At 38.3% G+C, this 27,355-nt stretch overlaps 1 protein-coding gene across 5 annotated transcripts; it reads left to right on the top strand.

Moving 5' to 3' along the window:
* The first annotated feature begins 505 nt into the window (after nucleotides 1-505).
* On the top strand, nucleotides 506-26,403 carry LOC308198127 (solute carrier organic anion transporter family member 1C1-like). Of its 5 annotated transcripts, none has more exons than XM_080599848.1 (16): nucleotides 506-1,792; nucleotides 7,734-7,792; nucleotides 8,776-8,918; nucleotides 11,081-11,222; nucleotides 11,310-11,442; nucleotides 13,580-13,695; nucleotides 14,492-14,638; nucleotides 14,755-14,853; nucleotides 15,923-16,168; nucleotides 17,666-17,830; nucleotides 18,613-18,808; nucleotides 20,268-20,430; nucleotides 21,475-21,659; nucleotides 22,479-22,543; nucleotides 24,467-24,584; nucleotides 25,158-26,403. In XM_080599848.1, exons 3-16 carry the CDS (start codon nucleotides 8,787-8,789, stop codon nucleotides 25,372-25,374), a joined length of 2,124 nt encoding a protein of 707 aa, XP_080455974.1. In that variant the 5' UTR covers nucleotides 506-1,792; nucleotides 7,734-7,792; nucleotides 8,776-8,786; the 3' UTR covers nucleotides 25,375-26,403. The 5 variants fall into 5 exon arrangements, with proteins under 5 accessions (XP_080455974.1, XP_080455975.1, XP_080455973.1 ...); XM_080599849.1 differs by lacking the exon at nucleotides 506-1,792 and adding an exon at nucleotides 4,071-4,570 and having other exon boundaries at nucleotides 7,775-7,792; XM_080599847.1 differs by lacking the exon at nucleotides 506-1,792 and adding an exon at nucleotides 4,071-4,570 and having other exon boundaries at nucleotides 7,723-7,792.
* The last annotated feature ends 952 nt before the right edge of the window (nucleotides 26,404-27,355 follow it).

Here is a 27,355-nt window from a genome sequence, read left to right as displayed (position 1 = left end):
GTGCCAGGGGAGGTTTAGATTGGATATCAGGAAGAACTTCTTCAAGGAAAGGGTTGTCAGGCATTGAACAGGCTGCCTAGGGTTGTGGTGCAGTAGCTATCTCTGGAGGTATTTAAGAGGTGTGTGAATGTGGTGCTTAGGGGCATGGCTTAGTGGTAGACTAGGTAATGTTAGGTTGATGGTTGGACTTGTTGATCTTAAGAGTCTTTTTCAACCTAAATGATTCAATAAGAAACCTGCTGGAAGTGGAGGAACACCATCTCTGAGAAGAGTAGTAGAGGCCCACATCTGTTGTAGGACTCCTGCAGAAGAGTAATGAATTTTGACCTTTTGCATGTAGTTAATTCTAAGTACATGATCAGATGACTGTGAGGATATGTGTGACTCTTTTAGTGAATTGAGCGTGTGTTGTTGTTTTTTTTTGCTTGTTTATTTGTTTGAATTCAGACCTAAATCTGATGGATACAATCATAATATAACAGTATGTTTTTTATTTGCAGTAATGAATGAAGATTCCCTTGACCACATTATTGCTCACTTAGTTGTGGAAAACTAAAAATAATTCTACATAGAAAGCTACAGTTAAAAGGAATCCATAAAATACCAAGAGAGGTTTACAGAAGAATACAGAGCAAGTTATCCTTGAAGCCATTAATAGGCACACAGTGGAGTGGTGATTTTGAACAGCCAGAATACATTTATCAAGGGCAAATCAAGGCCTGGCCAAGCCAGTTTCCTTCTGCAATGGGATGTCTGGTCTGGTGGACAAGGGCTGAATAGCACTTGTTGTTTACTGTGACTTTAGCAAAACCTTTGACACAGCCTCCCTTAGTATACTGGTAACCACACTGGTGAGACATGGGCTGGAAAAGCAAACTATAAGTTGTATAGAAAACAGGAAGACCTGAAGTTGTGATCATCAGTTCAAAACCCAGCTAGTGGCCAGCTGGTAGTGATGTTCTTTAGAGGTCAATACTGAAGGTGATACTGGTTAACGTATTCACTAAAGGTTTGGACAGTGGGCCTGGAAGTGTTCTCAGAAAGTTCATGTATGATACCAAACTGAGGAAAGGAACAGTTCATATGCTGGAGAGCAGAATTACTGAGGGGCTTTGAAAAGGATGGAGAACAGGCTGATGCAAACCCATGAAGTATAACAAAGGCAAATGCAAAGCCTTGCATCTGGGATACAATAAATCTATGCAAGAGAATATACCAGGTGAGTCAGCTAGACAGAAAACAGCTTTGCAGAAAAGGACCTTTGGGTCCTGGTGGACAAACAGTGAGTTAAACATGAGGCACCATTGCACCTTTGAGCCTACAAGACTAACCACATATTGGCTATGGTTGTAAAAGATCAGAAGGTCTAGAAAAGTGATTCTTTCCCTGTGTGCAACACTTGTTATGCTACATTTGGAGTATTGTGTTTGATTTGGAGCTCTCCAGAACAAGAAATACATTGATAAGTGGAATCAAAGTGAGTGGACGATGCACCTGATTGCTTTCACTAGCTACATAATGGGTACTTAGAGAGAAGACAACACCAGACTCTTCCCTCACAAAAGAATGAGAGGCAAGACGCAAGTTGTAGCAAAGGAGATTCCAATTATATATACATATACATACAAATGCATATATACGTGTTATTCACTGTGGGAGCGGTCAGACAGACACTGGACCAAGTGCCAAGGGATGCTGTGAAACCTCCAACCAAAACTTGACTTGACAAGACCTGAGCAACCTTACCAAACTTTGAAGTTATTCCTGCTTTTTGCACAGAGGCTTGGACCAGGTGAGCTCCAGAGGTTCTTTCCAACCTAAGTTATGTTCCGATTCTAAGACTTTTCTCTAAGATTACTTTTTTTTTGGAAGGCATCCCAAACTTTCATGAGGCCAGCAGTTAAGACCCATCTATTTTAGGTTTCTCTGCTAGGCACCAGTCTGTCTCTTCAGTTTTCATTACAATTATTAGATTTCTAAGTATATTATGCGTGACATTCCAGTTTCACTTTTTAAAATGACAATAAAGGCACAAAGTTAGATGGCAAAGTTATACAGAGAATTCGGATATCGTAAAGGGAAAAAAAGAAGGATGAACCTGAGAATGGCAAAATAGGAGTGGAATACAGTGTCAGATAGAAAGTGTCACAGTTAGTGGCCAGTGACAGGAGTTTCTGCTCCAAGGTAGAAACTCCCTAGCTGGAAATTTTTTAGAAGACCCTGAGTGCATCCATTAATCATAGATGGCTAGGAGTGACCCTGAAAAATGTGCTTTTCTGAAAATGTTATATGTAATCTTAGAATATATCAGACAAGGCTAGAGATAAGGAATAGTTAATATTTCAAAATGTGGCACTGGTGAGATTACACCTGGAATATTGTTTACATTTTTAGCCATGGTCATTGATGAAATAAGGATCCGGTTGGAAAGCACTGTAGCCAAGGACTCCAAGAATGTGCTTGCAGAAACAAGAAAGTCTATTCTTCAGGAAGTGATTGAACTTGATTAGCTTGTTTACCTAGTAAAACAGGTTGAAAAGTTGATTTGTCTTCATTTATGATAAATGTTGAGTGCTAAGTATTGGACTGAGCAGAAGAGCTTTTAATCCTAATGGACCCAGCCAGTGCAAAACCAATATATAATTTGATCGTGAATACTCATAGAATGGGTATGGTGGTTTTACCCTGCAGGGCAGAAAAATTCCACCACAACCTCTCTCTCACATCCCCTCCTCAAAAGAAGAGGTGGGGGAGAAGGAAGTATGATGGAAAAAAAAAAAAAGGAAAAAAAAAAGGCTCACGGGTTGAGATAAGGATAATTTGATTAAAGGAAACAGAAAGGGGTGTGTTAGGTAGGGGGGGACAACAAGCAAAGGCCATGCGGAAGCACAGAGGGAAGGAAAAAAAAGTTTTCTGCTTGTTTGGCCATGTTCTCTACATGTTTGGCCATGTCTTGGGAAGCAGGGCCTCAATACATGTAGTGGTTGTCTGGGAAGACAGACATCTTCATCAGGAAAGCCTCCCTTCTCTTTCCTATTCCCCACCTTTTATTGCTGAGTGTGACACCATATGTCATGGGCTATCCCTATGATCGGTTTAAGTCAGCTGCCCTGGTGATGTCCCCTCCATACCCCCAGCCTACTGGCTTTGGGGGGGGGCTTTGGAGAGAGTCTTGGTGTTGTGCCAGCACTGCTCAGTGATAGACAAAACTGGTGTGATACCAATGCTTTTCTAGCTACAAGTGCAGAGAACAGCAGTGTATGGGCTGCTGCAGGGAAAGTTAACTCCATCCCAACCAGACCCAGTATACTGAAAACCAAAAGAAGTTTCCTGTGTACCAGGGAAGCAACATTTTGCAGTAGCCTTAGAAGGGGATGGGTTGGGAGGACTACAATTCTTGTTGTTTTCAAGGCAGAGTGTGGCCTTTTCACCAAATGTGGTTTGAGATTGCAGGCTGGATTTGTGACCTAGGATTCCAACTGCATTCTTATTTTATGATTTTATTAATGCCTGCATGTGAATTGCCATGCCATATAACCTTGGTGTGACTACCATTTTCTTGATAATTATGTAGCTTGTTCTAGGGAACTGCCTGGTTAAATGTCAGAAATAAAAGCCATGAGCAGTGCAAGATATCTCTGATAACAGTACTGAAGACCAAACTTAATTAAGATTATCCAAAGGTCAGGGTTATTAAGTAGTCTGTAATCGTTCATAGCAGGTTAAAGAATGGCCTGGGTGACTGTGGTGGCAGGGAACGTGCACAAACTGCAAGGAATGGCACATTTTGGTGTAACATCTAGGCAGACAGCAGTCATTGTTCACATACTTTAAAACTGACATTTTTTTTTTTTTAACTACAGGTACTCTTAGGAATCAGGCATAATCCACAATAAGAGCGCAATCAAATAAAATACTTCTCGGGAACCCAGCTCAGGTTTCCTTGAATTAGAGCTGTAAGCAGGTAAAGGGCTGATCCAAAGTACACACAGCCCCAACACACTTTCGGGTTGGGTTTGCCTGTGTTGTTAATAATGCTGAGGTATAAACCTAAACATTCTTCAAAGCATGAGTGATTTTTGAACACCCAGTTTGTTCAATACACCAAATGTGTGGTATTTTCTCTTCCTGCAAGTCCTTGGCTGGCTCTAGCATAGCTTAGCTGAAACAGACATTAGCCATAGACTAGGAAAATAAAACTTCTTATCCAAATACATTTTAGCTATCAGTAGGATAGCTAAAGCAGGAACACTTCTGAAGTTGGGACATCCAATTTTTAAATGCCAGGAAGGTGTGAACTATTTGAATTTATAAACTAAATAAGCTGAGGAAATCAGATGTTTCACAAAATTAATTTTTGACCACTGTAGATAAACACGTATTTTGGGACCTTTAACAGAGGGCAGAACTGGGAGGAGACAAGATTAAAACTGCCTAAACCATAGTTTGTGTTAGAAGTTAATGATTCTTCTACCAAGTACCAACACAGCCTTGCTTAAGGAGAGAATCTTCTGGCTTTTGAGCATTTGTGTGGTAATATAACTGCTGTTGTTGTGGATACAGAACCTAGGTAGGAACCTCTTTAATATTCTTTTTGTTTGTCTTAACCGCGAAATGTTGCCATTTAGCGTTTGCGGCTAACAAACATTACCTGTGTAGTACTGGCTGCGTTTCCTGTAACCAATTACACCGCTAACATTCCTGTTGTAAACATCAAAATTTTAATGATGGCATCATGGATTTTTATGTGTCTGTCTGAACTGTAAGCATCATATGTCATGAACAATGAAAGTAGCATTTAGGCCTGTGTGGTACTGTGATATTCATTTGTCATTTTACATTAACTTGACAGGTCTTATTATGAATCGTTAATGTATTTAAAAAACCGTAAGACAACTAGATTAGCATTTCAGCTACTGTAAATCGATGCAGTTCCATAAACTACTGGAAGAAAACTGTCTCTTGATTTCTGATACTGTAATCTATTGGGTAGTGATACAGCTACTGAGAATGCCACCGCAGTGAAAAACAGCTCAAGGACTTAGTGTCTTTGCTGGATTTTAAAAATTCCTCTGAATCATTGTATTTTTCTTTTATAACTTCTATAAAATCCATAGCAAACTATTGCCTTGACATTTGTAAACTAATTATCTGCTATTCGTGCTAAGTTGTTTAACTTGGTGTTCTTATTCATGTTAATTTGCATATAATTAGGGAGTGGGAAACAAAGCTTTATTTTTATTTGTAATGTTCAATAAGGGGTAGATCTACCTTGCAGGAACAGAGCTAGGCCATGGGCCCTATAAGGTCATATACCATGAAACACTGAAGAAGCCTGCGGCTGTCATTTGCAAGGGTGGCTGCTATCCTAGGGAATGGGCTTGCGAGGTGCCACACACTTCCCACAATGCTGTGAAATCTCTCAGCTCTCTCCAGCACAAATGATCCACACTGATTACTGGTTAAGATGCTTCATCTTCCCTCTTCTGTTTCTCAGAAGTATCTGTACTGAGCACAAGACCAAACAAGTTTGACCAGCTGTTTATCGAATGTTCCCTGAGCGTGATGGAAAATCGAACTAGAAGAGCATTAACTTTCATTCTCACAGTATGGCTTGGGGCATCTTTTTTTGTTTGCTTTCCTTATTCTTGCTTTTGGGAATCGTATTGTTTTCTTCCTTGAGGAAGGAAGTCAGTGTGGATTTTGTTTAGGCTGAGAGACTACCTAACTAACTTAAATATTATTTGACTGATCTTGCCCTTCTGCAAATACAGATACCTCAAGGAATTACTACAGCAGAATGGCTTGTGCAGGTGAAGTGTAATAGTTATAGAGAAGTCATATGACTGATTGAACACATTTGATACTTTTCATTTCATACTTTCATTTCATACATTCCTTACACATTTCATACTTTTCCTCAGCTTGTAACCAGCTCCTTAATTTATTAAAGGTGGAAAAAAAAAAAGTGAAATAAAGCTAAAATAGCAACTTCATCAATACTTGAAGTTGTCATACTCAACAGCTAGTTTATGTTGATATCAATAACAAATAAATGTTTTTTCTTTTTTCTTTTTTATTCTTTTTTTTTTTTCTCTTATCTTCTTGTGGCATGGCATTTTCCCAGCCCTGATCTCTTCTGTCTTCAACAGATTTCCGTGTAGGTCAAGGTCAACTGAGGACAGCAGGCAAAGTTGCCAGCAGCTCCAACTGTTGATCCTTGCACATAGCTCACTCTGACATTTCTCCAGCACAGGCTGCATCATCTTTTCACTTCCCCCTCTCCCACTCTTCTCCAGCAAAAGCAGCACCTTCTCCAGCAGTATCTTTGCAAAGCAGTGATAAGACATTATTCACCACTGACAGGAGCTGGTCACACTTGTTCTTGCCTGAGCGTCCCTAGATCTCTGGAGAAGCTAATTACCATCTTCTAGCTGGCTTCATATTTTTCTGTGCACATCAGGTAGCTTTTGCCCCCAGAAGATGAATTTTACTTTATTTTTCTTCTCTTTATCATCCTGGATCTAGCTTGATACCCTAACCTCTACCTCTGGCTGCCTTTTTCACTGTTTACCTCTAACTTCTTAACCTTTCCTTTGATACTTACTGCTCCTACTTTCAATATGACTGTTCTCCTTTTTTGTGCCTTCACAATCTCTCTTAGAAATATTTACCAGGATGCCCTGCTGAACTTCTTCAGTTACAGTTCTGGATACCTAACTGCCTTTGTCTTTTCTCTACTTTACCTCTTATTTCTATCCACGTCTCTCCCTTCACGTCTTCTCTCCTTATATTCAGATTCTACCTTCAAACACTCTAAAAACTGCAAATTCTGTAGGTCTGTTACCTGCAATGACATGTTTTCCCAGCATCTTACTGTAGTCCTTTGTGTATCCTTACAACAGGGAGAAGCTAATACCTTCACATTACATAGGGACAGTCAAATTTCAGAGGATGATGTGCTTATAAGTACTGACTCCCTGAGTGCTAAAAATCTCATTTCACAAGCATTTATTTTGGTAGTTTTGCAGACATGAGGAAATATCCTTTCCTCTTCTTCTTGTTCCTATCTGTCTGAGGAAGGATTTTTATTTTTATTTTATTTTTTATTTTTCGTGGATCTGTGTTCTGACCCAGATTTACAGCACAGCCACAGAAGCAGTGGTACTTTCATGAGTGAAGAGTGTGGGAAGCAATGGGAAAGGAAAGGTATTGTTTCTGCCAGCATTAGTATCTAAAGAACGTGCTCATTAACTTAATCACAAGAAAATTATTTAAATCTCTTTTTTTGTGTACTTTTTTTTAAACATCCTTATGTGTTAACCCTGTTCCATCTGAGTGAAGAAAAACATTTTTCACCATCATGCACTAGAGCAATGCCTACTCTTTAAATGCTCTGACAAGAGTTACTCTGCCATATGGCCTGTAGCAAAGCAATTTGCAGATGCAGATGGACTTATTCCAGCACTAGAAAAGTTCATCCAACTTTTTTCAACTCCGTTCAAGCATGGAAAGCCTCTCTTTGTATGAGTTTCCTCCCCTCTCTTTCTATCCTTCTCACTCTTTTCTGAAATGAGGAGAGTGCTGTGAAAGGTGAAATAAATCAGTTCCTGTGAGCTATGATTTGGGGTCGTTAGTGCCAATACTCCTATCTCCCCTGTGTGTCAAGATCTACAGGATCTGAAGAAATCTTTGTTTCAACTGATCCATTTTTTTTCCGAGGGGCTCCGCAGTGTCATCTGGATCTTCCTTCAGAAATCTGTTCTGTTTGTAGTTGGAGTTGCACAAACGGGCAAGTGTTTTACTTCTTTGAATAAACTTTGCAAGTATATACGTAGACTTTCCTTACAGCATTTCACTGAAATATTTTTCTGTATAATTGCTTACCCATCTCTCAAATATAAAGATTAAGAAACTGAAAAAAAAAAAAGGAAAGAAAAAGCTAAAGTATGTAACATTCATTGAACTAAAACCAAATCCAACTTAATCATGCAACTAGTCTTTCAACAAAAAACGTATTATTTCAAAGGAGGAAATGATCGGTCCTCTTTGGATACTAGGTGTTGTCTTCCTGGGGGAACTGGAGCAGTTCTGCTTAAATCCTGACTTGCAGAGGACTCCACGTGTCAGGGAATATAGATAGCACTCTGTGGACAGAAGGGGACTAAGGACACCCTGTATACTGCAAGAAGAAAAAACATATAAGCTCCTTAAAAGAGGTCAGGTAGATAAAATAATTTATTATTTTGTCATCAAGAGTTGTTTCCAACAAGTCAGTGCAAAAGGACAAGTTGAATGGCACAGTGTTATTACACGTCTTTCCAAAATGCTGATTGAGTCCTAAACCACTTGACCCACAAAGTCAGAGCTTCTCTAGTACTCCCTGTGCTTCACTGCTGATACTATATTGACCCCTCTAATTCACTTTTGGACAGAGACTTTTTCTTTTACTCTTCTGTAGAAATAGTCTTTTTAGCATTAAAATCACTATAGACAGAAAAAAAGTAGGGTGAGGGGTGGGGGCAGTGGAGAGAGTGAAGAAGCATTTCACTTTAAAAGAAAGATGTCAAAACAAGATACTTCAAAATTTAAACAGGTGTATGCTTTTAAAGATCTAAGTCATTGAGCCAAACCTTTCCAGTGGAAAGATTCAGTTTCATCATCTCTGTGTTTTCTCGTAACTACTGTTTCATTAGAAAAATTATCAAACAACTCTATTTTGACATATGTATTTTTATATCTACTATTTTCTCTTGGGTTCACATCACTGAGCAGACAAATCAACCATGACAGTGGAAACTGAATCCAGCAATGTTGATGACTCAAATCAGGAAGCAGAGCCTGTCCAGCTTTTGGATGATGAAGCAAACAAAAATCTACCAGTCAGAAAGAAGACTACGTGTTGCACGGGATTGAAGGTTTGGTTCTTATCATGTTAAGAAATCTCATTCAAGGTTTGACATTATAGTTTACTTACTTCTTGTTCCCCCTGTCTTTTTTGGAAACAAATACACACTGCAGACGCAGGGAAGGGCTGGATCTTATCTAACTTTCCCTAAAAATAAAAAATAATTTAAAAAATCCTAATCTAACATTTACTGTTAAATTACTTATAGTTAGGTTCCCATTTTGGTCACTGAAGACAGGTAGTCTCCAATGGAAGACTTGAAATATCCTAAAACAGGTAGCTACAATACATTGATGTCTGGAGTTGTTATCAACACCCATTTTTAGAGCTAAAATGAGGTGATATGAATCATATTCCAGGACTTCATCTAATCCATTGATTCATGCAAGCATTCACACTTTCAGGAGAACACAGGAACAACAGACTGAACAAAGCTGGTAAGCTAGTGAGAATTTTGCTTTCATGTTAAAGACTTTAGTATTTATTGCTTGTGGCTCAGGTACAAATAAAAGATTATTTGAAAAATATAGGCATTTGTAAACTTCTCAAACACCCAGAGTGGTTTGGCTCAAGTACCAGGCAAAGTTTGTTATATTTCTTCTTTTATCTGACTCACATCTGCAAAAAAATACACCTGCAAAAATAGAATCTGAGCTCTCTGGGAGACTCACAGGACTAACTTTACCATCATATACATGGGCAATGCTTCAAGCATGTGGATCTATATCTGCATGTTCCTGTGACTGACTTTATGGCAATTAGAGTTTAATAGAGATAATACCTTGGAGGTAACAAAAGACAAACTGTTCTTCTACCTCACCTTCCTGTCAAATATTTTAGGGTTTACATGGGGACTGCATTTTCAAACACAAAATATCTAAGTCATTTTTGTTTGTGTTTTCATGCTTATCGGCAGTTTGCAGTTCCAGCCAAAACCTCTGAGACCACTGCTGGTATAAGGCAGAAAAGGTGGTTCTCACACACTTTTTTGCCAGTTGAGCTCAGGAAATCCAAAACAGATCAGGACAAAAGCCTGCACTCATGTGATTTTGTCTTCATTCCTTGACCAAAAGAAAAGTACCTATTTTCAAGCATGTGCTTGACTTCATTACTTACAGTAGATAGAATTGCAAAGTCTGAACCTATATTTACTTTTGTTTACTTACCCAAAGTTGTGGTGTATTGGAACTTTTACCCACTGAGCAATAAGTCTATTTGTTTTTAGATTATGTTGAAATAGTTAGATAATATTTAAACAAACTTAGTTTAACTTGTTTTCAAATACACCTTTATTTGCAAAAACCACAATGTGTGTTAGTGGAAGTAACTATGAAATTACTAAGAATTTCAAGCTTCCCTTTATGAAATATATGATACAGAAGCAATACAGACATGATTCACATATTTCAAAATATATTTTAGACAGAGAGGAACTCAAATAAGCCTGTACTGCCTTCCACATACTAGGATACCACGAAAACTTGCATAAAGCCTTTATTTTGGTGTCATGGCTAGCTATATGTTTGAGTTAGAACCAGTTATGAACTGAGATAAAGTAAGTGACATGTGGCCCAAGCAGAAGATAATTGGAGCTAAGATTAATTTTAGGTTGGACTAGTTCCATTAAATCTATCTTGATGAGGTATTTCACCTGTGTCAAATTTTTACATTTCTGTGATATTTAGAAATCTAACCATTTTGATTGCCCAACATGGGCCTCAGCTTTTTGATAAATTTAACCACAGGATGCCAGTAAGGTAAACAGTCCCCAGTGAGTTGTCTGCCAAATTTAAGTTCTAGAGTCCACAGGATTCCTGCTCTGGAATACCTATGACCAGCAAGGCAGGGAAGATCAGGCTGTCTGATCATTAAGACAGCCATTGCAACCCTGAACGTGAATAAAGCAAGTGGCTGCTTTCAGTGCAGCACCCACCACCAGCCCTTTCCTGTGGGGAGAACCTAAGCAGGGAGCAAACATCATTGAGTCCACCCTGGCGCCACTCTCTCATAACTAGGGTACAAGAAAATTCACACACAATGTTTTCACTGTAATTTGAGTAACAAATGAACACCATGATGCTTGTTCTGCACAGTTTTAAAAATATTTTGATCTCTATTTGACCGGTTTTCCTGTCCCTACTTCCCATTTTTTTTGTCTTAATCTTCCCTCAGATGTTTCTCGCTGCTTTATCGTTCAGCTACTTCAGTAAAGCATTGTCTGGTACAATTATGAAAAGTTCCGTCACACAGATTGAACGAAGGTTTGACCTTCCATCCTCTACTGTTGGTTTCATCGATGGGAGCTTTGAGATGGGTAATAATATTCTGTAACATGCAGCAAACTGTTTAGAGAACTATGAGATATAACATCTGGCATTAATTTTGGTTCATTACTTTCTAGGTAATTTGCTGGTGATTGCATTTGTAAGCTACTTTGGAGCTAAACTTCACAGGCCCAAAGTCATTGCTGTTGGATGCTTTACTATGGCTTTGGGGAGTCTTTTAACAGCAATGCCTCATTTCTTCATGGGATAGTAAGTACTTATCAAGACTAATTTGAATAACATAGCACTGAAGTTAGATATTGCTTTCTGATTTTTGAATGAAAGCTGGTGCATTTTGAGACTTAGATTTCCAAAGACCTATAGCACCCACTTTAATATACAATGAATTGCACACACCACTGTTCATTATATCTGGTTGAAAAAATATGGCTCTTCTGAAGTAAAAGTTCAATTTCTGGAAAAAACATGAAAATCAATATGCTTTCATTTTCAGTCAGACTTCTTCAGAGAAGAGACAGAGAAGAAAGTGATTCTACGAAATCAATACACTTTTTTTTTTTTTTTTACAAAATCATTTACAAAATCATGTTCTTTGAAAGTCTTCAACCATGCTATTACCCTGATACTATTTCTTAAATTATATACTCTTTCTGAATGGCTAACTGTAAGAACACCTTATTGAGAAAATCAGTGGTAATATAATAATGTGGTATTGCTGGTTGCTAACAGAGATGTCAGGATAACGTAGTTGTGAAAGTCAAATTGTTATGAACCACAATTTCCTATACCTATCAGAATTCACACAATATAGAAACCACCTATATGATTTCCAGAAAAAAAAAAAAAAAAAGATTGAAACTTGTGCTGTTTTGAGCAGGACCTCAACCAGCTCTGAGCTGATAGCCTTATACTGGGAGACATCTCTACCTGAAATCTGACTTTATTTATAGTAACAAGTAACTCTCACGTAAAATCAGGGCTCCAGAGATTACTCATTGAAGAAATCAGCCTACAGAAGTTCTCACTGGAAGAAATCCATCTCCTTGAAAGAGGAAACCAGAACCTTGTTGTGTAAGATGGTGTATTTGTGAAACAGATTCTGCCCTGTTCTGTAGCAACTGCTCACACAAAGCAGCCTTTCAGCTTCAGAGCCAGCAGATGCATCAGTGCTCATAGAACTGGTCCAAGGGCATTTTCTGTTCCAAATGCTCATGTCTGGTTAAATTGATTTACCATGGCTGGTTAAAATAATTTCTATGCATCTTCTCCAGATTCAGAGAATTACTGTATTTTGCTTATATGTGATAATGTTTCTAGCCATAGCTTTGATACAGTGATAACATAATGAAACACATTTCTGTTGCTCTCTTAAGTGTATTAGAATAATTTAAGCTATACTAATGCAAAAAGAAACCTACAGAATACATATATATATTTTTTTTGTCATGATAGTGGATCTTGCACTAGCATTAAGACTTGTATTTTCCACTGTTTAAGCCAAGCTGTGTATCTGTCTCATCTACACTAGGAAACTCATAAAGTCTCTCATGAATTTGGGCCTCAGTTTTCATGAGGAAATTATGCACTGTCTCCTGTGATGAACACTCTTTGTTTCAACCTCAAAAATAAGCCTGCCTGATCTAATAGAGCCAGCCCAGTTCCTAGAAGCAGAGTGTGTGTTTTACTGCATTGTTCTTTCTAAGCTCAGTGTACTTTGCACCTCAACAGGGCTCGTATCTGGGAAAAGCATGATGCTAACGCAGTCAAAAAGTTCCAGCACCTGAGCTGCTCAGCTGTCTGCCCAAAGCATTGCCCTGCTTCCCATATACACAGCTAAAGAGTGTCATTTAAAGACTGTCTTTATCTACCTGCTACTATAGAACAGCTCTTTCTAAATCCAATGCCAAATAACTGGCAAATAGGTACCTCCCGAGGATGACTTCTCCCTTCCTTACATCTTCCCCATCCTCTCACAAATATGTATCTAAGATAAAAAGGGAGATTCACAATCCAGAGATTCTCCTTTTTCTCCTTCACAGTTTGGTCAACATCGGGATTTCACTTGGAACAGACCCTAACTGTTGACAGCAGAAATTCAGTCCTACCTGAATTACTTTCAAAAGCCCTTTTGATCTTTCCAGCTTAAAAAGTTATGTCTTCCAAATGCATGATTCTAACTTTTATTTGCTCTTTATTTTTGCTATTCCATATTTTTAAAATATGCTTCAGTAATTTTCATTCTTGTTCCTTCAGTAGCAGTCTGGATTGATATTTAAACAAAAATAACTTTCTCTTTAGGGAAACAGCAATTGAGTTATTCCTGCCCTACTGCACTGGTATTTACCTACTGATCATTGCTGCTAAATGTACAATTGTGTGTTTTCAGTTATAAGTATGAGACAACATCACATACAGCATCTTCAGCCAACTTAACTTCAAGAATAAATCCATGTTCCCTTCATCAAGATGTGAACAAAACCTTGTTGGAGGCTTCCAAATCAGGTAAGGAACTGTAAGCACAAATACAGGAGTTAGTTTTACCTTTGGTTGCAAGTTATTGCCCAATACAAGATGCCCAGTTAGGTTTCTAACTTCAGTCTCTACCTACCTGAGAATACTACCAACACTTCAATGCATTTTGTTCATTTCTTCTGCTGAAGAAACATTCAGCAAACACAAATTACTAGGATCCAGATCCCAGCTTTCCTATGTTCACACTTCCAAATTACAATAAAATGACCCTAACACTGAAGGAGATGCTGAGACTGTATGCAAAGAGATTTCTGAAGGGATTCAGTTACCCAGAACCAGGGGTTTGGGGGCTGGAAGAGTTATGGAGGGGGGTGAAGTTGCACAGAGTTAACTGGAAATAAATGGAGATCTCTATGATCTTACTTAAACTACAGAATACAGCTGTTGTACAGGTTGCTTTGCATGGATCATGGATAGAGAGAGTCAAGCTGTGTCCCATCAATCTTCTCAAACTTCTAGTTTTATATGCCAGATAATATATTTATGATAATATCAGTCTATATTTTTTTTCATATGGACATTTTTTCTGATGGGTGATATTTATCTGTATCTTTAGAAACCAAAAAAATGGAGGTGGAGGAAAGTGATAATAAAAGATTATTAAAAGTTATAATGAGGTTGACATCCTGCCATTAAACTTCCATAAGGCGAATGCTGTTAATACCTTAAATACTAAGTTATAATCATGTGCTGAATTTCCTCTGATTTGTCACTATTCCCCATTCAATTATTCTATTATGAAAATGTAACCTCTCATTATCTACAGATTGTGAGAAGGAACCATCATCATACATGTGGATATATATCTTACTGGGAAACATGCTACGTGGAATTGGTGAGACTCCAATAACACCACTGGGCATCTCTTATCTTGATGATTTTGCTAAGGAAGAGGATGTTCCTGTATACGTAGGTAATCTCAACATAAAGTAAACTGAGAGATTCTTAGCGTAAGAGGTTGATCATCCTCTGCAGAAGAAAACATTAAGCCATTAAAATTTACTAGCATTTGCTTCATTATATTTCCAGCATGTTTGCACACAATAGGCATGTTTGGCCCAATGTTTGGTTTCCTGTTGGGATCTTTATGTGCAAAACTATACGTGGATGTTGGATTTGTGGATTTAGGTAAGTGAAGCAGAGGTAAAGCGAAAGTAAGCTAACAGCTGTTGCCAACAGGTTCCTCTACACCAGATTTTTTATATTAATTATATTAATTAAACTATATTTAGATTACCTTAATTATATTAATTTTATTATATACTTTGTTATAAATTTACTACATTTCTGAAAGCTTTTAGCATAAAGGCAGAATTAGAAAAGGAAAATATTTTAGAATCCTGCTTTAGGTTTAAAGGATTAAAATATACATTTAATTTTAAAAATTAGGACCAAGAACTCTTACAGACTAAAGTTTTTCTAAATTGGGATCTTAATAAGAGGGTTCTGTTAGCACATCAATTTTCTTGTTTTGTTGGATTACCAGCTCTTTCAGCTGGGCATTTTATGTTACTTACAATTCATTTAATGTTTGCAGTACCCAATATTCTTTTTGTCAGTTCTTGCTCATTTGAATGAAAACACATGTATGTAATCACATCCACAGAATGCTAGAGGGAGCAGGATAATCCCCATAAGTGGTGGCCATGGCCCTGCATCCTATTCCCTTCAGAGGCAGGGAACGCATCTGAGATGGTGTTTCCTGGCCACTCAGTTTCCTATGTGTTGGATAAGGACCTCTGGGTTACCCTGTGTGACACAAAATGGCACTTAGAATAAGATGCAGACAGACAGATGAAACATAACACCATTAACGGTATGATTCCTGATGCCTTCAATGGGTGAAAGGTCCCTCATTAGATGGTTATCATTACCACTGAAACTCAGCCATTGTAAAAATGTAGCTATTTTAGCAGACAAAAAGTGGCAGTTTCATCTTCACAGAATCACAGAATTGTCTAGGTTGGGAGAGACCTCCAAGATCATCTAGTCCAACCTCTGTCCTAACACTAACAAGTCCTACACTAAACCATATCACTAAGTTATATCTTCTACTAAAGAAGATATACACTACACTAAACCTACTAAACCATATTACTAAGTTACATCTTCTATATATATCTAAGTTATAAGTATATATCACTAAGTTAATATCTTCTTCCTTTAGGTAACTTGGTTCTGTTTCTCTTATTTCTAGGAAGCATCACTATCACTCCACAAGATTCCCGCTGGGTGGGTGCATGGTGGCTTGGTTTTTTAATAGGTGGAGTGATCAGTTTCCTAGCTGCTATTCCATTTTGCTTCCTGCCAAAGAGTCTGAAAAGGCCAGCGGAAGCTAATCATGACAAAACTTCATCTAGTCTCCTGGCAAATATGGGAGCCATAACGAAGACACTTACTCCTGCAGAACCTAAGCCAATGAAGTGGTCAACAATGATGAAAGGCAAGTGTTTTTTGTGTTGTATAAATATGGAAAGTAACTGGCACAAAGTACTGCAGAAATGTGATAGTTCTTCAGAACATTTTGCGTCCCATACACTTCATTCTAAATGCTATTCCCATTCTAAAAGCTATTCCCAGGAAAGGAAGTGTCCAATAAGTATTATGAGAAGTCAAGGAGCTTCTTCAAGAACAGCATATGGCAGAGCAGAGATTGCCAATGAAAATGACAGATGATTAACATTCATTAAAACTTTCAATTAAAATCTTGAAAAATTCCATAAAGTAATACTGCATATAAATAATGCGTGATGTCTCTAAGCACTCTTTTACCTATTTTTAAGGAAAGGGAAGAGAGAGAGAAAAGGCAAAATGCATTGTAAAAGTACTTATTACAATGTTTTTTTTTTGTTGTTGTTTTTTTGGAGGTCAATGGTCTAGTGCTAAATAAAATGAATTTATTTGAGCTGTCAGTATGAGAAAACAAATGGCCTGGATGACAGTTAGTTCTTTGTGTTCCCAAAGATGAGGAAAAATTCCACCTTTTCTCCCAAGCTACAACCACAGGACAAGAGGAAATGGCCTCCAGTTGTGCCAGGGGAGGTTTAGGTTTGGATTTTAGGAAAAAAGTCTTCACTGAAAGGGTTGTGAAGCATTGGAACAGGCTGCCCAGGGAAGTGGCTGAGTCCCCATCCCTGGGGGTATTTAAAAGACGTGTGGATGTAGCGCTTAGGGACATGGTTTAGTGGTAGACTTGGCAGTGCTAAGTTAATGTTGGACTTGATCTTAGAGATCTTTTCCAACCTAAATGATTCTGTGTTTCTGTGAGGTTCTGTATGTATCATTGCCTGAGTGGAACCTACCTCTGAAAGTTTGCACTACAAATTTGAATAGGGGAAACAAAATTTCTGTATCAGGAGCTAAAAAAAACATTAGAGGTCTCCTTTGCAATATAGAAAGTCAAATTATTTTTCTGATCATCATAGAGCTCATGGAGACTCTGAAATGCATTGCTGCCAGAGGCAGGCTAGAATGCCAGTTCTGATTGTGCAGTCGTTAGAATAAGAGAGAGGGAAAAGGTGAAGGGAAGGGATGGCTTTCCATCATTAAAAATATTCTACTGTCTTAGTTCAGATCACAGTGGAAGATACGCCACTGGGCATCTCCACAAAGGCACTTGACACTTAGCCTTGAAACTGTGATGATATTCATGTAAGCTAAAACAAGTCTCTGCTTCAGAAAGGAGCCCTTTTGTCTTCTCATTATAGGACCCAGGCCTTAATCTGCAGTTCTGTGTTCTTTTAAGGTTCTCTCTCCTTATCTCAACTTCTGGAGTTTTCAAGAGCATGGTTTGTTTTCAGATACTCACAAGCAAATGAAGATCAGTAGGACTTGCCCTTGGACATCTAAGAGAAGCATTTTGCCCTAAATGTCATAGATTACTCACCAGTAATTATTTCATGTATATTTCAAAGCCAACTCATATATCCCTTTCTTTCAGATTTCTATACCTCCCTGAAAAAAATATTGAGTAATCGAATGTACTTTACATTTTTGTGTTGCTCACTGTTACAGTTCAGTAGCTTTATTGGTTTCTTGACTTACAAGCCAAAGTACATGGAACAGCAGTATGGACAATCTACATCTAAATCTAACTTTCTAATAGGTGAGTTACACTGTGCAATGACTTTTTATCTTGTAAATGGTTCATGGGGAGAAGTTGTGTCATTCTGTTTCTGGGACTGAATTCCTTGTAGAACAGACTGATGTAAATGGCAGTCTCTCCGAACTTGATTTAGATAAAGGCAACATATAAACTACAGTTTTTGTGTCTATGGAGCCGTAATAAATAATTGTATTATATTCTTTATATTTGTTTATATATATATATATAATATTCCATTCAATTATTTATACCATATTCTATTATTATAGCAAAAGCACCAAAAATATTCAATGAATGGTGTGTGGGAGTTTAAAATGCTTCAACATCTGATTGCTGGGTACCTTGCAAAGTGGGAGCAAAACCCTGTGTCAACTAGCTGGGCATACAGGGGGTTTTGAGAGTTAGACACTTCAAAATAACATCCACAACCCAAGGACTAGGCTCAGCAGAAAGCCTCTTAGACTCATTATAATACAACCTTCAGCTGCCAGGGACGTCAGCCTGAGGACAGAGTTTGGCTCATAAGCTCAGTGTTACTCTTTTTTGGTAGCACACTGGAACAGGCTCCCCAGTGAAGTAGTCACTGCACCAAGCCTGTCTGAATTTAAGAAGCGATTGGACTGTGCACTGAGTCACATGGTCTAAACTTTTGGGTAGACCTGTGCGGTGCCAGGAGTTGGACTTGATGATCTTTATGGGTCCCTTCCAGCTCGGGATATTCTATGATTCTATGATTCTATGATTCTTTTCTTTTGACATTTCCCTTCACTAATCTCTTTCAGGACTGACATCCTTACCCCCTGTTGGTATTGGGATTTTCCTAGGAGGGCTCATAATGAAAAAGTACAAAATGGGCATCATTGGAGCAACCAAGTTTGCATTTAGTATGTCATTTTTGGCTTATGTCCTCACTCTCTTGCACTTTTTTGTTGGCTGTGAGAACCATGTGGTAGCAGGAATAACAGTGTCCTATGATGGGTGAGTATAAAATGAAGACTATGTTTTTCTTCATGGCAGCAATAGTTCAAATAATATACTAAGATATCAAGGCTAAAATGGGAACATGCTTTTGCAATGCTTAGAGGAAGAAAACACTAACAAGTATCATTGTCATAGTTTTGTTGGTCAGCAGAGTGTCAGCCTGCCAAAGCGCAACACTTGTTGAAGTTTACTTAGAAACACATTAGCAAAATTGCATCACTACCAATGAAGGTTTTGGCCTCTGTGGGAGTGGTATTGCTGTTTCACTTAGTGCCATCTCTACACCAGAAGTAATCTTCTTGCAGAGTGCATTCAGACCCAGTAAAAAGGTGAGGTATATGTACCGGAGCGTTGGTAGCACATCCTGCACAGAGATAGAAAGACTGCAGCATCCTAGACTCTCAGACTGCTGTAAACTAAAACGAAGCTTTTATGCCTACTGAAGTTGTTCTCTCCTGTCGAGATAGAACCAGGGTTTAAAAGTTACAAGCTATTATTTTTTCATGGAGTGAATAAAGATACCAGAACAGTGGGTTTGTGCAAGAACATCATTCCAAAGGGCCCAGCAAATCACTAGCATATGGGTTGGCACTATCTCATGTCCATCTTACTAAGAGTACTTCATGGCTGCTGTGGCCCTTTCTGCATCTCCCTGGAGGCTTACCCACAGTTCATCAATTTGAGAATACAGTTCAGTAATTGAGGCATACTGGTTCAAAGCTGAAAATGTGGAACACGACAGGCAGGATGCCAAGGATTTTAACATTTTATGGAAGCTGAGAACTAATTGTCTGTCTTTTGCCCTGTGCCCTGCAACATGTAAGATGTTCATTAAAAACCCAAATAGTGGCCTAGGAAATGTGTTCAGTAAGCTCTGAGATGAAAGAAATGCCAAGCACATAAGCTTAGTTAAACAGGAAAGAAGATGTGGGAAGACATCCCCCTGTTACAGAACTCAGTTCAGGATGTCTGAAAGTAAAGGGGAATACAGCATTCTTCATACCTCCTGGGCTCTAAGCAAAGACTATTTTTAGTGATGGAGACCAAGAAGTCTAGTTTCTACCACTGGTGCACTTTTACCAACAGCTAAAGAAGTGCTTGATAAAGCTGTGTTAACTGTTCATAGCTCTGGGTACAACTGACCTCTCAAAGACTTTCAGTTTTTTCTTTTTCTTTTCTGTTTATAATTGCGAACTAGAACCAGTAGCAGCTACTTTATTTGCTATAGCATTCTGTGTAAATTAGTGATCACTTTAATATGAGTATGAGTGGGATGGAATCTAAAGCAAAGAGATCAATATTGCAGAGACTCAAAATACATATCCTGGGCTTGTGAGATGGGTTTCAGAACAGTGACACTGTTGTATGCAAAGGGCTACGCTGGCATCATTGCTGAATTAAAAGTTATTCTTACTCTGTCAAGTTGTTCTTACTCTGTCTCAACTTAACTTCTAAGCAAACCAATTCCATACCATGAAAATGCTATGTTTTCTGACTGCAATTCTGACTGCAAATGTGCCACCAATGTGTGGGATCCTGTATGTGGGGACAACGGACTGACATACATTTCGGCATGTCTAGCTGGGTGTACGACTTCAGTGGGACATGGAAAGAGCATGGTAAGAGCCTACTCCAGCTTCTGTTTTTTTACTAGCTTACTTTCCATTTAACATCAGGAATTCAGCTGTATAATGTTTTTAAGGGAAACCAAATTTAGTGGGGAACAGTCAGTAAAGTATTTATGATTTCTGGCTACAAACAGCATAGAAGACATAGAAATTTCTCTGAATTATTGCAGATTAAGAAAAAAGCCCTATCTGTTTGTTGTAGTTACTAACTTTCATCTTTTGTGGACTGAATGTGGGAAACTAGTGATGTAGAGTGTTTACATGTTGTCTGAAGGTTGCCTGTGGTTTGTTTCTCATAAATCTCATTTTGGCTGCCCTGAAGTTTTTTGACCAGTAGTTAAATTACATTAACATACCATAATATCTTCCATGACATACATCATTAATGTAACAGCAGTCTGAAAGGCAAGTCTAAATGTCTGTGAGAGTGAGACTTCTGCCTACAAGTCTGCCCTCTGTAGAGGTTAAGGTTCATGGACCACAGTTCCCCTTACACAAGCAGATCCCCATGCCCCACAAGCCCTAATTAAAAACTATTGCTCTTAAGCTATCTGTACACCTACTGCTGATCTTGGGCAGGGATCTACATGAGTTGTGTCTTGACAGGTAGCTGCTACTTACAGCTGTGAGGTACCTCTGGTGGATCAGCCTCAGCAGAGAGGGACCAGTGACCCAGGCACATTACACAAAGTCAATTAACAGGTGGAGACAACTAGCACATTCCCTTGAACCTTGCTGTTCCCCTTCAACTGGTCTTCAGGTACACAAAGGCTGAGGACAGGTTCAGAGGTCTTGAAGGTACTCCAAACATCTTCCAAAAAGTGATACTCTGTCCACTGATAAAAAGATGCTGGAACATCCCTTCCTAATCTGAGGATTTGTAGGAAAGAAAAGAAGCTGCTACCCGTTGCCTCAAGAAAGGCAAGCAAGAAAAAAACAGGAGGCTTAGAAGGGCTTCAGACTCTGCCTATGTCTGAAGGCAGGATTCCCCATTGCGTGAGCAATGTCCTACCAAATCCATTTTGTGTCTTCCAGGTCTTCCATAACTGCAGCTGTCTTGAAGCCAGCAGTTTATGGTCAGGAAACAACTCTGTCACCTTGGGGCAATGTCCCAAAAGTGATGATTGTTCAATGAAGTTTATTTATTATACAGTAATACAAGTCATAAGTGGCTTTTGTTATGCATTGGGAGGCACGCCAGCGTACATGATTATCTTTAGGTAAGTAAAACTGTGCTGATGGTTGAGCTTTTCCAATGAGGGGATCAAAATGATTCAGAACCACATATGCAAATTTACATATATGTTTCAGTAATCCAAAGAGAAATTTAAATTAGTAGAAAAATGTATTAGTGATAAATTTAATGGGAGTCCTGAGGGCATTATCTCATCTGAAATGAACATGGAAAAGAGAATGCAAGCTCATCTCCCTTTCTAATTGCTTTGAGACATTTTTCTGAGTGCTGACCATGTTAATATTTGAAAGGAGATGTCAGAGACTGGATGTATAATGGGTTCAAGATTAGTGCACATATTGGATGCTTGAAGTGTGGTTCCTCATGAAACAGATTGTCATATTGTCAGACGGCTTTGTGTAGTTCCAGATGTAGTGTTGTATTGAGGAATGCCAGGTATAAAAAAGATGCTGCAAAAATGCTGCTACTCACAACATTTTTGTTCTAGGACAATGTGGTATTTTCTGTCAGGTGAGGAAAATATATGCTATGGAGTCAAGGCAGTTGAGGAGGCCATTTCATTAGCACTAGTATAGAGTGTGATTATGACTTTAAAATTTCAATTCTCTAATTATACTTAGTGAATGGACTTTCCAGGAGATAGATATGTGATAGAAAACAATAGATTCATTCACCTTTTTCATACCACTTAGCATATTTTCAGCAATCGTAGGAAGCATTCTCCTTGCAAAGCTTGACTTTCTGTCATTAAGAGTGTTCAATCTGAGGAAATTAACAGCAATTTAATAGGCATGTCTAAACACTTGATAGGCAAATCCTTCTTACTTATCCATCTTTCTTTCAGATGTGTTCAGCCAGAGTTGAAATCTCTCGCAGTTGGTCTATACACACTCATTATGAGAATGCTAGGTAAGTGAAATCATTCTAAGATGCTCTTTTGCATGGCTTTAAATAACACCAATGCAATCACCATTTGTAAAACATGTATACTTGAAATAGCTGAACATTCTGGGTTGTTCCTGAAGGTCCAACATATGCTGCAAAGTTCATTGGGAAGTCAGCTGACAACTTTGAAGAGATTTGACCTGCTGACTAAATGGTGTTGTGCTCTGGGAGCCTGGTATTCCGAAATGGGCAAAGTTTCTGAACAAATTTATATTTTATCTTGAATTTCTAAATAATTTTGTAAGGTTTCAAACTTGCCATTAAATCAGTGGCTAAGTGAGATGCAGTGCTGCAAGTGAAACCCAAAAGAAGTGCTCTGGCAGGACTTCATTCAACACCAATACAACTCTGTCCATAGCAAAGTGCTTTCTCTACACTAAAACTTCCTCTTCCTGGTACACAACAGGTTACATTTCATTTCCCTTTAAGCATGCAGCAATGCCCTTTTTTTTTTTTTTTTGAGAGTAGTTAATGAGATGGTTGATTAACATGCCTAGGCCAGCAAGAAAACACTTCTCTGTTTTCTTTTGTTCTTTTTTGTTCTCTTTGTTGATGGAATAAGAATACCAGCTTTTCAGAAACGTAGAGAAATACATGTTAAGAATCAAGCTGGATTTGCTACAAAGCCTAAAAAAATAACAGTGGCTTCCAAATTTGGGCTGTAGTCTCTACTCAGGATTGTGATGAGACATTTGGAGACAAGAAGGAGCACTTATTTGTCCTCTTGTACATTCTTGTTCAAACAATGGAGGGGCAGAATTTCTCCCCCATCACTCGGGACAAACAATGCCGAGTTTGGAACGTTTCTGGCAATGGGAAAAATAAAATAAAAAAAAAAATTACAAAAAAAATAGAATTTCCCCTTTCTTATAAGCTTCTGCTGCAGCACCTCCAGAGAGTATGCTCCTTCTCTTGTAAGAAGGTGTAGAGCCACAGTTACTGATTTATGAAAGCTGGCATTGTTATACAGTGATTTGGAGATCAGATCTGCTCCCCTCTTCCTTCTGTAAGGAATATTCCAAATATCCCAAAACAGTATTTCTCCCATCATCCTGGCTACAACCCTAATGATCATAACTTGCAGGCCTTTATAGATAGCTTATTGAGTTTGCACTTTCACAAGAACCCTAAAATACAACAGGCTGAGAATATACCTATTACAACAAAATAAATTATTTCCTATTTAAGAATACAGGATGCCCATGTAGGAGCAAAGGCAACATGAAACATGGTCCTGTGCGTGTTGAAGCACATATTTCTCTGAAGTCAGTTCCCACATTTGCTTCAGCAAGGGTAGGATTTTGTCCCATGTCTGCCATCTTTTGCAATAAAGCATAAGCTTGTATCTGGCCAAATCACACTGATTTCAGTTGCTCTACTCTCACAGACATTTTTGAAAAGCATATTCAGTACCTCTAGTCCCATATACTTGGTGGTGTCCCTTCAGACAGAAGGGACTATCAGACACTATCAGACAGATGAAGGGAAGAGCCAGCATGGTTAATTCAGGCTGTGTGTAGAAGTGGGAACTGTATCAGTTCAGTGCTGCAAACATACAACTGGTCCACCTCTCCCCCACATCAGCTTGGCGTGCACTGGATGCCACACTCAAGAAACCAGCATGATGGAAGAATCAGTATGCACAACTACAAGCCTGGTCAAATCTCCACCATCAGAGCACATTCCCTGGGAACTGATGCTCCCTAGGGCGCTGAGAGGGTGTCCCAGCTTAAAGTTATTCTGATAAAAGAAAAGCTCCCCACAGTCCAATCCACCTATTGCCACTCTTGCAGCAGATGACTTGCTACTAAGAAAACATAATGCTGCCTTTGAAAAAGTCATCTTTTCCTGTGATATCTTGAGACATTTTTGCTTTTTCCATTGCAGCTGGGATTCCTGCTCCAGTTTATTTTGGTGCACTGATTGACAAAACATGCTTGAAATGGGGAAGCAGAAGCTGTGGGCAGCGGGGGGCTTGCAGGTTATACGACTCCAATGCATACAGGTAAGGCAAAGTAGAGCACCAAAAACCTCATGCATTTCCTTTATACAGGTAGAAATTCCTCAGTCTGTCATACTGTAACGTATGAGGACACTGATCAAACATCATGGTCAGATACTAGCTCTGGACTCAGATTTGGTCATCACAGAATTCCTGAAATTGAGGAATTTTAGGATTAAATCTTAAACTCGTGGCTTTTTAGCCAGTTTTTATGTTGTGCAAAAATCCTTTGGCGTCAGTGACAGGGACTGTTGGAATGAAATATCTATTCTGATATCCATTGAATCAATTTAAAAGGCCAAGGGCTTTATGATTTACCAGTAAGAGGAAAGACACACAAATTTCCTCTGCAACTATTTTCATAAGCAAATAGAATTTTATATATTCTTTAACAGACGTTTTTACTAGCCAAAATGTCCAGTTTGTTGTGCGATTTGAGTTTTCAAATTGTCTTCCCCTGAGCTACTATGTGGATTTGGTGTATATGTGATCCTTAAAAGCCTTTAAAAGTGATTTTCTTCAGTTTCTTTAGAAACAAATAACATCCAGCACTACCTTTTATGTTCTATCCCACAGGTATGTTTACCTTGGTTTATCAGCGTTGTTGAGAGGTCCTTCCTACTTGCTTGCGATCTTTTTCTTTATATTTTTGAAGAAACACTTTCAAAATAAGAACTCCAGACCTACAGAGAATGGAGGAAAAGAAGATGTTCCCATGAATAAAGATGATAATTGCAAGAGCAAAGAAAATTTGGCAGGTTCTCTTGATGCAGAGAACGAATCATGTATTTAGAAAGCCATCTAGACCAGTGTCGCATGAATCAGGACAGCTTCCTTTAAAAACAGCTTTCACAATGTCATGAATAATTAAATAATAGTTTAGAAAGTTCAGAAAGGCAAACTGGTAGTAAATCTATGATCAACAATAAGAAAAACTTACATATAAGTATGAAATTGACTTACGTATACCTGGCTATAAATAACAGACAGAACAAATTATAGGAACTGAACTGAGTGCTGAAACGATACAAAAAAGTCTCCCTTAGCATTCTTGACAGAGCTAGTCTACAATTTTTAATGGGTTCAAAGATGAGTGGTGGCAGAACAGCCACAAAAGCCCCACAAAATGTGACGCAGATCCCATACGCAGATCCGTGCAGCAGAGTGACGTCAGAATGACAAACTTAAGTCTTACAGTTGCATCGTGATTTCATCAATCAGAATTCAAAACAAAAACAAAGCCTTTCAGCAAAATGCTTACACCTTATCTAAGTGAGTCATTGCAACAAACTGCCACTGAAAAATTAACAAAAGCAGTATTTTTCCAGGAAATATTTTTGTCTTAATTCAGATGAACGTTTTATGCCTCAGAGTAAATAATTATGTTTACAAATCTCAAATTTGTAGCATGTTATTAAAAAGTAATTTTTTTTTTAGTTAAGTCTGTTTGAAATGTAAGAACTATTCTGAATTTTGTAGTGATGTTTTCTAAGTAAAATTCATCCAATGTATGCTAGTACTTTTATTGCTATGCCACGTACTGTCCAGCAGAGGACACTCAAACAATAACTTTCCACCTATGACTATTGCAAATAATATATTTGCGATGTTCCATCTTTATTGTTTTGGGAGAAATTCATCAACAGGCAGGCAAAACACTCATCTGTGTTTTCATGCACTTTTTCAGCCCAAGCCTTTAGCTCATATTTTTAAAGTTGTTTTTGTATATTTCTTGATTTGAGTTCATTCTATTTGCGTCACTCGGCTTGACAACTGTGGTTACTTTAAATAAAAAGATGTGTACTTGTGTACCATTTAACAACAGTAAATGAATTATCTGGTTGAGACTTTAAAATTGGTGCTCAGCGTTTAGTGGGATATGGTTAATAGACATGTTAACCATAAAAAAAAAAAAAAGTACATGAGCAAAACGCTGAGTCGTTCTAAGTGTTTGTCATGGCAGTCACTTAGCAGCGATTGTAGCTGCTAAATGAAAACAATGGGACTTTTTTCTAAATGAAGTGATACTTGAGGCAGTCATTCGCCATCTAGCAAAACTGCTATGACTCTGCTTGGTCAAATTGTATTTGCATCTGTTTAATATATCCAGATAAACCCATACGAATGACTTGTGGGACCTAAATGAAAAAAACACCTTATCTACCTGTTGAAATTGGGAGTGATTTTTGGCAGGGAAAGTAAATGCAACTGTCTGGTTCTCCTTGTCTTTCAGTTGCTTAGTTCAGATGATATTTTATTAATGCATCTTGGTGCATATGTATTTTCCAGTGGTGACTCTGGACAGAGTTTTGGGTGAGACATTTTTAATCCCAAATCTGTAACCTTTGTAAACATATTTTATATGAACTAGTATACCAGTATGAACCTAAAACAAGAGCTAATTCTAGATGACAGATTATGAGAATTATGCATAAGGAATCATCAATGCCAGAAGAAAGAGTTATGGCCTGCAGCAGATTTAGGAAGGTATTACTCAAGGCTGGTGAGATCAAGGGCATGCCAATAAACTGGCTTCTTGTGTCAGAAACAAAGGCTGGCACAAGAAGATCATAACCTGCTTATTGAGGGTTTTTTCCCATTTCTTGGGGAAATAAATGCTTCCAGCTAGAGAGAGGTTGCAAAGCCAAGCTGCCCCAGTGTGCCACAGTAGCTTAGCACCAGCAAATGAAAGAGAGACACAGAGACAGAACTTTGTTTAGTTGTCAGACTTGAAAAAATGTTGTTCCTCCCTTCACCATTAAAAATAATACAAC

This window comes from Anser brachyrhynchus (genome assembly GCF_964034855.1).
Source record: "Anser brachyrhynchus genome assembly, chromosome: 1".
NCBI classification, from domain to species: Eukaryota; Metazoa; Chordata; class Aves; order Anseriformes; family Anatidae; genus Anser; species Anser brachyrhynchus.
The sequence above is the reverse complement of the archived record's forward strand: the minus strand, read 5'-3'. Positions and strand labels throughout refer to the sequence as shown.

Coding starts and splice junctions, on each gene's coding strand:
- LOC308198127 (XM_080599848.1), top strand. CDS start 8,787: ATGACAGTGGAAACTGAATCCAGCAATGTTGATGACTCAAATCAGGAA. Junction 11,223..11,309: donor CGATGGGAGCTTTGAGATGG/GTAATAATATTC, acceptor ATTACTTTCTAG/GTAATTTGCTGGTGATTGCA. Junction 11,443..13,579: donor CCTCATTTCTTCATGGGATA/GTAAGTACTTAT, acceptor GTGTGTTTTCAG/TTATAAGTATGAGACAACAT.